This window comes from Rhinopithecus bieti, unplaced genomic scaffold, assembly GCF_001698545.2.
Source record: "Rhinopithecus bieti isolate Rb0 unplaced genomic scaffold, ASM169854v2 scaffold_21412, whole genome shotgun sequence".
Taxonomy (NCBI): Eukaryota; Metazoa; Chordata; class Mammalia; order Primates; family Cercopithecidae; genus Rhinopithecus; species Rhinopithecus bieti.
In genome coordinates this window covers 454,523-467,511 of record NW_016811643.1, presented here as the reverse complement: position 1 = coordinate 467,511, position 12,989 = coordinate 454,523, and the positions used below count along the sequence as shown (strand labels likewise).

At 50.2% G+C, this 12,989-nt stretch overlaps 1 protein-coding gene across 3 annotated transcripts in view; it reads right to left on the bottom strand.

Annotated features, from left to right (window-relative positions):
• Nucleotides 1-2,767: 2,767 nt before the first annotated feature.
• FAM168A (family with sequence similarity 168 member A) overlaps nucleotides 2,768-12,989 on the bottom strand; it is a 209,198-nt gene continuing 198,976 nt past the window's right edge. For all 3 annotated transcript variants that reach the window (XM_017894432.1, XM_017894433.1, XM_017894434.1), the window contains 3 exons: nucleotides 11,948-12,122; nucleotides 9,778-9,908; nucleotides 2,768-8,947 (listed from right to left, as the gene is read on the bottom strand). In XM_017894432.1, the coding sequence (XP_017749921.1) occupies nucleotides 9,796-9,908; nucleotides 11,948-12,122 (288 nt within the window). In that variant the 3' untranslated portion in view covers nucleotides 2,768-8,947; nucleotides 9,778-9,795. The remainder of the gene's footprint in view (nucleotides 8,948-9,777; nucleotides 9,909-11,947; nucleotides 12,123-12,989) is intronic.

The following is a 12,989-nucleotide window of genomic DNA, read 5'->3' as shown; positions in this document are numbered from 1 at the left end:
CGGAGCTCTCAGGAGGCAGACCTGGAGACAAGAAGACCTACAGGCACTCAGGTGGGTGTTTAGGCTAGGACTGGGCTGGGAGGAAATGTCCTGGGGACAGGGCCTGGGGCGGATGCCTGGGCTGCTCCAGGGCACCACAGAGAAGGCACTGCCAGGGAGGCAAGAGAGAAACCAGGGAGGGCAATGTCCCTGGCAGTGTCTTGGCAGCCAGGGGAGCGGGTGGGGAGGGGGTCAGCACAGGGTAGGCTGCAAGGCCAGTTGTTGCTGGGGGGTGAGGAGGACCGCTCTGTGCCCTGGTGAGTGGCACAGGAACTTGGTGGGATTCGTCTCAAGGGAGGGGGGAGACCAGGGCCAGGTGGGTTGAGGGAGACGGTTCCCTGCTGAAGCCTGGCACAGGCCATAGCTGGGTGGGGCCTCAGGTTCTGAGGAGAGACAATTTTCAGTTAATTTGGGGTTTTACTGGTGTTTGTTATGTTGTTTAAAGATGGAAGAGAGGGACACATTTAAACTAATGGCCACACGGAGAGGCTGAAGAACAAGAATGACACTTGATGGAACCTGGGGAGGTGTGAAGAGGACCAGCCTGTGGGAGTCCCTGGTCTGCCTGCAGCGGGCACAGGGCAGCTATGGGGCAGCCATGCTGGGGCTGTGGGAGGCCTGGCTTCACGGAGGGCAGGGGCCTTTCTCCTAAGCAGAAGCCAAGTTGGGGTCCTCCTCCTGTCCTGGGTAGACGTGCTTTGGGATTTGACCTCTCCTTGGGTACCTACGGCACAGGTGTCTCTCTCGGGGGCTTCTCAGGTGGGCAGGAAGGGGAGGGACACATCTGAAGATCCAGATGTTTCACCTGTACCAGAAGAGGGAAAGGAAACAGAGGCTGGACATCAGGAGGGAAGTTCTGGAGCAGAAAAGGATGCTAAAGTGTAGGACAGGGTGTCCACTGTAGGAGACTAGCAGGCATCACCAGTGTACCCAAGGAAGTATTTCCTGCGGCTACCAGCGTGTGCTTGGAGTCCCTATTTGCCAGCGGTTCAGCTGCATCTCAGGGTCTGGCTTCTCCATCTCGGCTGGCCTTCGGCCTCCTTCCCCAGGGGAAGGCTGGGCTGTGGGGTCGAGATGCCCTCTCCGCAGCCTGCCCGTCTCGCCTGGGTAAAGGGACATACACATGCAAGCCAGGGTGCGCGGGGGCTGGGTGCAGGCTTCCAGGCCAGGGCTGAGTGGCCCCTCACAGTAAGCACTGTGCTCTCCTCCAGACTCCCCCCTCCCCAATTTTCTGCTTGCTGAAAGGTGTGGCCCTGGCCTAGTTCTTCACCTGTCCCTTGGGGTATTGAGGCTAGCCTGCAAGAGTGGGATGAAGAGCTGAGGGCTCAAGTAGGTGTCTGATGTCCTTGGTCTTTAGGGCCCATATCCTCACCTGGAAGTGTTTCTGGCTTGCTCCATCTAAATCCCTGAAGCTTTGTCAGCTCTTGAGTTCAAGAGGCTCACGTGGAGGTGGGAGCTGGAGGACAGGGTGGGGTTCTGGGCTGACCACTGAGGGGAAGAGTTCTGAGCTTGACCTCTGTGCTCCACCCCTCTTCCCTATGGGCCAGAATGGTAGGAGCCGGGACCCAAGTCTCCACCTCCCCTCCTGGCCCTCAGCTCCTCCACTGTGACCTGGAGCTGAGCCTCTGAGAGAAAATCCCTTCCTGCACCGGATAAACTGACTGGTGACTCAGCAGCAACAATGCCTCTGGCCAGAGGTGCCCCCTCGGACACTGTGGGTGGGTTTCATATTGGATCAAGGACAGGAAGGGAGGCTGGGTGGAGGCACAGGGTGAGATTTGGTGAGAGGCATTAGAGAGTAAGGAGGTCTAAGTTTTCATTTCAGCTGCAGTGTGAGCCAAGCTACTTGGCCTCTTTTGGCCTGTTTCCTCTCCAGGTAAGGAGGCTGAGTTCTTGGAGATACAGCTACGGAGCATGAACTGTAGGCGGCCGGCCCTGGGAAGGAATGGTGGACAGATAACCAGGAAGAGAAGCCTGCGCCTGGGCTAGGGCAGTGGCTTCACCCAGAGGGGAGATAAGAGATTCAGATGTTTAGGAGGCAAAACTGATAGCACTTGATGGGACTGCTTTGGATGAAGGCGCCAGAGCCTCCCTCAGCTGTCCTTTTTCTGTAACCACAAACCACCAAGTCCCCCTTGGTTTCCCATCTGACAAATCCATCTTTTAAGAAAGCTCAGGGGGCTGGGTTCAGTGGCTCATACCTGTAATCCCAGGACTTTGGGAGGCTGAAGCAAGCAGATCGCTTGAGCCCAAGAGTTCAAGACTAGCTTGGGCAACATGGTGAAACACCGCCTCCACACACACAAAAATACAGAAATTAGCTGGGAGTGATGGTGGGCACCTGTAGTCCCAGCTACTCGAGGGTGAGGTGGGAGGATCACTTGAGCCCAGGAGGTGGAGGTTGCAGTGAGCCGAGATTGTGCCACTGCAATCCAGCTGGGTGAGAGTGAGACTGTCTCAGAAACAACAACAAACAACTTGGGCCTTGTTTACTCTGAGATGGGCAGAACGTGGGGCTTGGTGCGTGGACTATGGAGTCAGACCAAGTGCCAAATGTGAGTTCTAACTCTGCCCCTCACCAGCTCTGTACCCTCGGCCAACGTACTTACCCTCCTCAGCTTCCCCATCTAAGATGGTGCTAACAACAGGGCTCACCTCACCTGTGCTGTGAGGACCGAATGCCTTAACTAACATGAGCAGCAGGCGCCAGCCACACACTAGGCACTCGATAGATGTCAGCTTCATTGAGCAGATGGCTCAATGGATTTCAACTCTGAATGGCCTCACTGTGCTCCCACATCACACACTTAGGGTAGGTGCTGAAGTTGTCCCTTATAGCTCCCAGCAGCTGTGAGACCCTTAGGGCAGACCCCTATCAGATCAGCTGTGAGATGCACCATAGGTTTTTCTTGACTGCTGACAACAAGTTTAGCATCAACTTGGGGAGAAGCCCAACGGACTCACTGGCCCGGGACAGTCCTCTGTGCCTCCCTCCCCAAGAACCACTCAGTCTAGTCACCTAAGACTTTTTTTTTTTTTTTTTGGGAAACTTTTTTTTTTTTTTTTAATAGTTATTGATGTTCTCACAGCTTACAGTAAATATCATAGTTACAAATTCTTTGGCTTCAATCTTTCAGAGTGATCACTGATCTTCAAAACAAAACAAAAACCCAAAAGAATCCAAAACAACAAAACAAAACCAGATTTACACTTCATACACACAAGTGAGGCCATGGGGCTTTCCAATCTTTACACTCTGGATTGTGTTTTGAAAACACCTATAAATTCTTTGATCAAACTACTTGGAAGACACCGGTCAAAGGTTTATTATTATTATTATTGTTATTTTAAATGTTTTTATTTCTTTTTAAAATGTGAGTTCCAATAAAATTTAAAAATTAGATTCCAACCTGTAGATTAAAATGAATTAAAAAATACAAAATCATATACAACGCTGTCTTCACAGGGATGTTACATGCCATGAGAACAGGTTTCTCTGTCATGTGGTATGAAACAGGGAAGGAGATGCCTTGAAGTCAGAATGGGGACAGGCCCTTGGGCCTTTCAAGATTATTACAGACAACTCCAAGTTGCCAGAGGCCTGGCCTTACCTCCCCCTGGGTAAGGAGGAGCTTGAGTCACGGCATAGATCCAGACTATCTGGCTGACCCGAGGAGGTGGTCTCTGGGACAGTCCCGCCTCTTTCCCTGACTCTTAGGCCTGAGGAGAAAGGCTGGGGCCTGGAGATGGCTGGTCTTGCTGGGGTCAGGCCCAAAGTGGATTTCACCCATTTGAGTCCTGTGGGCTGGTACTTATCTGCAAAGCTGTTACATCTGTTCTCCTCAGGAAGGAAAATCCTCCCGCTATCAGTGGCTGGAATGGGGTAGAGGACCTTACTACCACAGCAAGAATATCCAGGGACTATCCATGTGGCCACAGGGAAGAAAGAGTTGTCTTGTCCCTTTCTAGCTTTGTGGCAGCCAGTCCCAATTCCTGTGCGCCTCGGTTGGCCTTTGGGTTGGACTTAACAGCATGCACCACAGCATATATCCACTGGAGAAACTGAGGGACTGGGACCCAAGTCTGGGCCCTGGAACCATAGAATGCCTAATTTCAGAAACAAGTTTTCTAGGAGAGGGGCAGATGGATAAGTAAAGGACAAACCCTGCAGCCCACCTGGCACGCCTGCCTGCGCTCAGAGGCTCTGGTGTGGAATCCCATCAGTTAGTGTGGCGTGTTTCTTCAGCTCTGCGGGTGGGTCCACTGGCCCACTCTGCTACTGCCCCTCTCCGGATTCCCAAACTTGGCAAGCAGCAGAGGCTGCACAGCCAGTAGTGATGTGGGAGAATACAGGATAGAAAAGCAGACTTCCACGTATTTTCACTTAACTGCAGTTGAGGAGGGATTCTGATACAGATGGTGATATAGAAGAGAAAGTTCACTCTGGGCACAGAACAAAGCTGAGGAATTTGATATGGAAGCTTAGCCAGTGCCTCACTGGAATCCTGGATGAGTCCTATCTGTATGAGGAGCCAAAACTTGGTGACCAAGGGGCCTATCCTTTTATACTTCATGTGATTCCTTTCTGAAGGCCATCAGAACCAAGTAAGCCCGCCAAAGAAGGACCCCCAGATCTCTGGGAACGGGGTACCTCAAATTTGGAACAATCTGGGTGGCCAGTGGTAAGGATGCTCAGAGTCTGGTTCTGGTCCTCACCCATGGGAAAAGCAAGCCCAGAGACTTCCGTCTGTATGCTTTTGGCCAAGGCTACACCACCAGATCCTGGTGGTGTACCAATTCACTGGATCTGGACAGTGGGCAGGCTCAGGGGATAGGAAGCCAGGTGTGCATGCTTACCAAGGACATGGGTCTCCCAATAGAAAGATGCCTCGTGCTGTCCTCGAACATGTCTTCAGTCCTGGGCATTGTGACCCCAAAGTGTTTTGTCCAAGTGAGGCCTTTAGTTGCAAATTCTCATCCTCCTTGTGCTGCCAGCTAGATGTGTCTCTGGGTCCCTCCCCAGGGCTCATTACAGGTCCTGGCCCAAAGCAGTTCATACAAATATGCTCAGCTCAGAGGACTGGGCTTCCCAGCTCTCTATAAAGTACAGTGAGCCCCTCCCTTCATGCTTGCCAAGAGGCCCAGCAGGTGGCAGCAGAAAGAGCAGAGGATTTGAAGAATCACTTACAAGCTGTGTGACCTTTTAGCAAGTGTCAAGCCTCCTGAGCCTTAGTTTTTTTGCCTATAAAATGGAGGACTTTCGCAACCAATGTCAAAGTACTTTGCATACTAAAAAAGCTCTGGACAGGTGTGTGTGTCTCTGCTAGATATTCAGGAAAGGGGATATACATTTTAGAGTCATTACCAGGTAAGAAAGAACAGCAACTCCTATCTCATGAGGAAGAAATTAAATATGCATTTTTTTCAAAACACGGCAAACCATTATGTTTCAGGCTTTCACTATTTGCAGGCAATCCAGCTCCCAGACTCAAACTTCCTCGGCCCCAGGCCAGTGAGGAGGGGAGGTCAGGTAGAAGAAGTAGAAGAATTCAAAAGGGTTGGCTGGTGACTGGAACCATCTGGACCCCTGATCCTGGCCACAGGTGTTACACCTGGGGAGAGGCAGTGGCGTGAGGAGGAGGGAGGGGTTTGCATTCTGGGGCCAGTACTGTAGCTTATTGTCGGCGGCCACATCCCTTGTCCTCTCTTGCTTGCCTGCCTTCAATGAGAGGGCCCTTCCAGCTCTGACTTTTTATCTAGCTTGGCCACTGCGCCATCTAGAATCTTTGGAGGACACCTATGGTACTTCCCACTGGATCTCTGTGTCCTTACCAGGAATTGTGCCCTTCCTACCAGAGGCACATGACTGCCCCCGCTCTCCTGGGCTCAGTCCTTTTGCAGTGACTCCCCAAGCTTGGCCAGGCTTGTGGATCTCCATCATAGCAAGAGGCTGAAGCCGGCTGAACTGGGGCTCATACTGAAAAAGGGGTGCTGGACCTGGGCTCCTCCAAACCACAGCCTTTCAGTGCCCTATTTTCACCTTGGGGCCTCCCTTTGCTCTTGAACTACATAGTAGGGGCTAAGATAGGGCACAGAGCACAAATGCTTCAGTATGTGAGCCTGTGTGGGGATCAGATGGAGGGGAACGAGACAGCAGACAGCCTGGGATTCAAGTGGCTCTGTCACTTATTAGCAAGTCACTTGACTTTTCCAAGCCTTGATTTCCTTATGGATCAAATAGGAGAAATAACCTGTTTCATCGGGTTAAACCAGATAATTTATGTTCAACTGCTCTGTGAACTCTGAGGTCCAGCTGTTAGTTTTACTTACTGGTATAGAAAGAACAAAAGTTACAAGGTCATTCCTGGTCTCCTCTTCTTCCTTTCTCCTCTCTGTGGTTCCACCCCAGCCCACATGGAGGCAGCAGGGTTCTGGGAAGCCTGGCAGATACCAGCATGCTGTTCACTGTGGGCCTGTTCCCTTCCATAACCTGTTTCCTCATTTGTCAATTGACTGTAATAATTGTGACCCCATCCCTCTCAGGGCGAGTACATGAAAGGCTGTGAAGTGCTTTGAACTCTGTGATGCACCTGACAAATCCAAATGTTTCTATTATTATTATCATCATTATCATTATTTTGGCATTTTTCAAACACGTACGACATAATCCAGAACAACCTTTACCCACCTTTACAAAAGCAAAGAGGGTGGGAGGAGGTATTTGCAAAAAGTGAATTAACACTGGAAAACTTTCTGTTGTTTTAAAGTGAAACCTCGTCAGCACCCCAGAACAGACAATTTAGAAAAGCTGAATTTTTTCTTACTGGTCCTAAAGTTCCTTGGAAGCCCAGGAAGGTAGGCCCCCAAACTCCTGGCTCTAGACCAAGGATGCTGATGGGCTTTACCCTCCTGGGAATGGCTAGACAGCTTCTGAGCTCCTTCCAACCCAAAGGTTTCCTGATTTTTCCTTCCCTTAGGGAGACATGGCAGGTAGGGGTAAGGGTATGTCCAAGTTTGCGTGAATTTAAAATGAAAGCAGTTTTTTAAAGTCCCAAATGTTGTCAATGATCCCATTTAGTACAGTAAAATGTTCGTGCCCCACTCCCAGAGGAGCTGCTGGCCCAGCCAAGTGCTGGGTGCCAGAGGCTGCTGCTGGGCAATCCAGGCTCCTGGCTGAGACTAGCAGGGACCTCCTGGTCCCAGGGGTCCCTCTTCTCCCAGGTGAGCCTGTCTCCTGGGCCTCATCCTCGTCCTCCTCTCCTGATGACTCCCACTCTCTTCCTCCTCTTCCTCTCCTCTCGGGATGAGGTAGGCTACTGTCCTAAAAGCATGGCCTCTCCTTTTCAGCCAGCCCACCTGCTCCTTCTCCTGGAGGTGGAGTCAGGTACAGGATGAAAGTTCCAGATGTCTTCACAGAATTTCCAAATGCTATTTCTTCATTTGCCATTTCTGTTCCTGCCATCTGCCCCCATGTAGCTTCTGGCCAGTCTTCAACCCCCACCTTTGGAGGGCAGAAACAGGAGCCCAGAGACCGTTCCAGACTCACCAGGTATGGGCACTGCCGACTTAATTTTTACAAAACCAAGCCAATCTGTCCCTAGGTACATTTTTGTAGGCAAGGTGCCCACTAGGTAGGAAGGCTGCATTTAATGCTAATTTACTGTAAGGTCCAGGGCAGTCCTTTCCTCTTCTCTGGGCCTCAGTTTCCTCATCTGCCAAATAGGGGAATGGATGAGATGATTGCTAAGGTCCCTTCAGTTCCATGAGTCTATGAAATGTTTATTGCTATTGCTTTTCCTTCACTATCCTGACCTTCAGAACTGCCAGCACCCACCTGGAATATGGTTCCTTCACTTGGGCCATGAATGGCACAGGTAACCAAGGGCTTGGCCTGCCTGCAAGCTCTACAGTCAGACAGGTGAGTCCTGGCACTGGGAAGGGCAAAAGGAAAGGGAGAGAAATGCCCTAGGTTCCCACTCCAGTCAGGAGGAAGCTCCTCATCAGAGTCGGTCCATGACAGCTCAGAGGCTGAAGTCTGGATGACACAGGGCATCTGGCCTTCCAAGGCCTCGGGATGCTGGGATCCCACCACCCTGCAGCCGCTTGCAGGTCTAAGGTCAAAATCACCTTTTGAGGAAGTGCCAGGTCAGTTAACATCACTGTGCAAATCAGAAGGTCCAGGGCCAGATGCTTTGACCAGAGACCTTTCAAACCAAAGCCATGAGGCAAACACTGCTCCCTTCTCCCCTCTCCCCTCTCCTTCCCCACAATGCCCTCCCTCCCCCCACCCTCCCCCAAATTCTAAAGACTTTTTTCCCCAGGTTCTTGGCCTGGGGTATTAAGGGGCTAATAACATTCCTACATACTCAGGTGGTTTTGTTCTTGGTCTGTTGCAATGGTTCTCAGGAGACATTTCATTTGTGTCCAGGACATGGGAATGTCCTGAACTAATCTTGCTTAAGAAAAACAACCAGAACACTCCCCCAGAGATGTAGCCTGCTCAACAGCTCTGAGTTCCTACCCTGGACCACATCTGTTTATGCTCTTCAAATGGAATCCAGCCTTCGGATGAACCATTGCAATAAACCCTACTCTCTGCTTGCCTCTAGACTGGGATCCCCAGGGACAGGACACTTAGGGAAGAGCAGAGAGGACATGGCCTGGTCAGGTAGGAGGAAGTGGGTAGAGCTGGAAGGGCAGCGGCTAAGAGGGGGACAGTCGGGGAGAGGCAGGAGATTAGAAAAAGCAGCTTTTACAAAACCAAAATAAAATCAAAACCATTAAAGATGCATAAAGTGACCCTTGCACTTCCGTTGTCTCTTCTTGCAAATAGAGGTGGTGCTGCTAGGGAACTGCTCCAGCACCGGTGTAAGACTTGAGTAGTTGCATACAATGTGTGACTCCAGATCTGTGGAGGGAAAGGGGAAAGAAACAGTGTCAAGTGATATTCCAGAGGCCTCCAAACAGTGTCAGTGATATTCCAGGTTTCCTCAAGGAAACCTCTGGACCCCTTCCCCTCAACTCGGGAGCCCTCAATGGAGCCTCTGTGCCTTCCTAGTGAAGCTGCCCGCTTCCTGCCTGTGGAAGCTGTTGTACTCTGGTGCCAAGAGCCCTGGAGGAGATGGGGGAGGCCAGATGATGTGGTGGGCCAGAGGATTTCAAAGTGACATCCCTGGAGCACTATGGTTCACTTTCACTGCCTCAGGAGCTGCTGAGGGGACCAAGGAAGCCAGTGGCCTGGGTCAGCCCAAAGCCTCCAAATAGCTCCAATCAAAGCTCTAACATATGATCTAGGTAAAGAGTTCATTTGAAGAATGGGGCCCAAAGTTAAAAGAAATCTGAAGATCATAAGGTAAATGGCACAGAATTCAGTACTGGAGAACTGAAGTTTAAGCCCTAGCTTAATTTTTACTGGCTAAGTGATACTGAACTACATATTTATCTGTAAAATGGAGCTAATGATCCTTATTTCACAGAGCAACTATAAGGATTATGAGATAACATAAACAAAGGGATAGCTATTATTATTTCTGTTCTTATTTAGATTTCAACAAGCAGTCAACAGAAGTGATAGCTATTATTAAGAGTGATATTATGGACCTTGGAGCAGGAAAGCAACTGATAACTTGACAGCTGTTACCTGCTCCAGCTGACACCTGTGCACCAGACCCAAATCAGGGACTTTGACGCAGTTCCTGTATGCATCCCCCTCCCACTTCTCACCCTGGCCACACTCACTTGGATGGGCTGCAGGCTTTACCAGTGTGGGGGCACGTAGCTGTACGCAGGGGTTCCTTGGGCCCTATATGTTGGCATGGAGACGGGGTGTGCCCCAATCGCCGTGTGCTGGGGTGTAGTCAGCAGGGTACCTGAGCATCCAGAGAGAAAAAAGCAACCTGACGAGGCTGTACCAGACACAGGAATGAAGAGGATGAAGCTACATGGCTGCTCCCTCTGCCCAAATCCCCCATATCTCCCTCGCCTTCCTGATGAACTGCTGTCCGCCCTTCTCCACCTTGCCAGACTTCACCTCCTTAGGAGAATCTTTTCTGATGCTTAAGGACAGAATCAATCACTATTCTAAGTCCTCCTTTTCCCTTTTTCTTTGAGATGGAGTCTCGCTCTCTTGTCCAGGCTGGAGTGCAATGGTTCGATCTCAGCTCACTGCAGCCTCTGCCTCCTGAATTCAAGCGATTCTCCTGCCTCAGCCTCCTGAGCAGCTGGGATTACAGGTGCCCGTCACCACACCCAGCTAATTTTTTTATTTTTAGTGGAGATGGGGTTTCGCTATGTTGGCCAGGCTGGTCTCAAACTCCTGACCTCAAGTGATCCGCCCACCTCGGCCTCCCAAAATGCTGGGATTATAGGTGTGAGCCACCACGCCCAGCCTTCCTTTTACTTTTCTTTGTATGCTTCTCTTACTGCACAATCATACTGAGTGGTAATTGCGATGTATGTGGTTGTATTTCCCACACTAACTTAGGTGTTCCTTAAGGACAGTGTTCTGATCTGATCTGTTGATATTGGGTTCCCAGGACCTGAACAAGGCTGACACTGAGTCAGTTTGCCAACAGTTTGCAAACTTGATCTGGGGAGTAAGAGGCCTTAACCATACCCTTACGTTAGGGGCAGAATAAAATCCAAATGCTCACTCTACCCCTTATACTTTCTTACCTCAGATGGTATCCTAGCTGGTTCTTTAAAAGTCGGGTCTCTAGGCTAGGCATAATGGCTTACATCTGTTACTCCGGTACTTTGGGAGTCTGAGGTGGGTGGATCCCTTGAGCCCAAGAGTTCAAGACTAACCTGTGCAACATGGTGAAACCCTGCCTCCACAAAAAAATACAAAAATTAGCCGGGTGTGGTGGCGCATGCCTGTGGTCCCAGCTACTTGGGAGGCTGAGGTGGGAAGATCACTTGAGCTCAAGCAGATCAAGACTGCAGTAGGCCAAGATCGTGCCACTGCACTCCAGCCTGGGTGACAAAGCAAGACCCTGTCTCCNGGGTCCTTGGGGACTTCTGCTTCTCTCATTCCTCATAATTATTATAATTACTGCTCCAAAAAAAAAAAAGGGGGGGGGTCCTTGGGGACTTCTGCTTCTCTCATTCCTCATAATTATTATAATTACTGCTCCAAAAAAAAAAAAGTGGGGGGGTCCTTGGGGACTTCTGCTTCTCTCATTCCTCATAATTATTATAATTACTGCTCCAAAAAAAAAAAAGGGGGGGGGTCCTTGGGGACTTCTGCTTCTCTCATTCCTCATAATTATTATAATTACTGCACAGGTTCTTAAGCTCCTGCCTAATAAAGAACATTGCCCCTGTGTCCTCTTTTTGGTGCCCCCGCTGTTATTGGAGTGCTAGCATCATCTCTCTCCCCTAAAGTACACTGACAACCTCCTTACTGAGCTACTTGCTTCCAAATCACCCCTTCTAATCCTGTCTCCACTCTGCAGCCAGAGAATGTTTAAACCTAACCGCATCCCTACCCTGCTTGACCCACTTTGTGCGCAATAGAGGTACCAAAAGGTGTTCAAGAGTTTCCACCATCTTATCCTTGCCAGCGATCTAGCCACCTTCCAACTCCAAGTCCCTATTTCCTAAGGGCCTTGGCTCCATTCCTCCATTCTGTGAACATGCCATATTCATGTTCTTTCTGCACTGCCCTTCCCTCTTTCACTTCTCTAGTTAGCCTGTGTTCACCCTTTAAGGCCTAGCTCAATATGCCCTTCTTGGTGAAATCTTCCTCATCCCCACAGACAGATTTAGAGGCTCCTTCCTCTGGGTTCACAAGCCCCCTGGCGCAGGATCTCTTGTGCTACACTGCAGTCGATTCTATGACTGTTCTCCGCTCTGTTTTGAGTTCATAGAGGAAAGGGATGGACACTGATGCAGAAGCTGCCCTCACCTGCTGACATTGCCATGGTGGTGCCTGCCACCATGCCCATGGCCACGCCGTTGGTCCTGGGGGCGGCAACAGGTGCCGGGTAGATAGCAGAAGGGATGCTGTTGGGCTGGACGACCGTGGTGTGGTGGATGACATGAGGCTGGGCAGCATACACCGGCTGTGTGTAGTAGGCTCCCTGGGGGAAAGAGGCTGAGGTCACATAGGCATCTGGAGAGGTAGGTGGGATATGGAGAGAGCAGCACTGGCTGAAGGACACAAGGTCCGGACCCCAGCTGGGGTTCTGCTTGTCTTACTTTGTGACTGTGGTCAGTGCAGTGCTGGGCTCAGCTTCTGGTCTGAAAAATAAAGCTCTAATCCTGTCCTGCCTTGCTCCTAAGGCTGCTCTGATGATCTAACGGGGTAAGAGCTCTATTCCCTTAACCTTGGTTTTAGCATTTTAAAATGTTTTATCTTACTGCAATGAACTTTTATAAGCTGCCTAAAATTTAAAGTTAGGAATAACAGTCAATCAGTTACCAAGCATGTGAACAGGGTTGGTAAACTCCAGAACACATATACGGAAGGATAGTTAGTAGTAGTATCATACTGGTACAAGTGCACGTTGTAAAAAAAAGTACATGTTGAAAAAAAAATGGTGGCCGGGCACGGTGGCTCATGTCTGTAATCCCAGCACTTTGGAGGCCAAGGCAGGCAGATCACTTGAGGTCAGGAGTTCGAGACCAGCCTGATCAGCATGGTGAAACCACATCTCTACTAAAAATACAAAAAAATGAGCCAGGCATGGTGGTGCATGCCTGTGGTCCCAGCTACCTGGGAGGCTGAGGCAGGAGAATGGCTTGAACCCGGGAGGTGGAGGTTGCAGTGAGCTGAGATTACACCACTGCACTCCAGCCTGGGTAACAGAGCAAGACTCCATCTCAGAAAAAAAAAAAAAAAAAAACAAAGGCATACATGGATAGCATTTCCCAGGATGTCTCTTATTAGCTATTTCCCTTTAGGTAGAAAGGCAAGGATGAAGGCAGTGGTCCGAGGTGACTCCCAA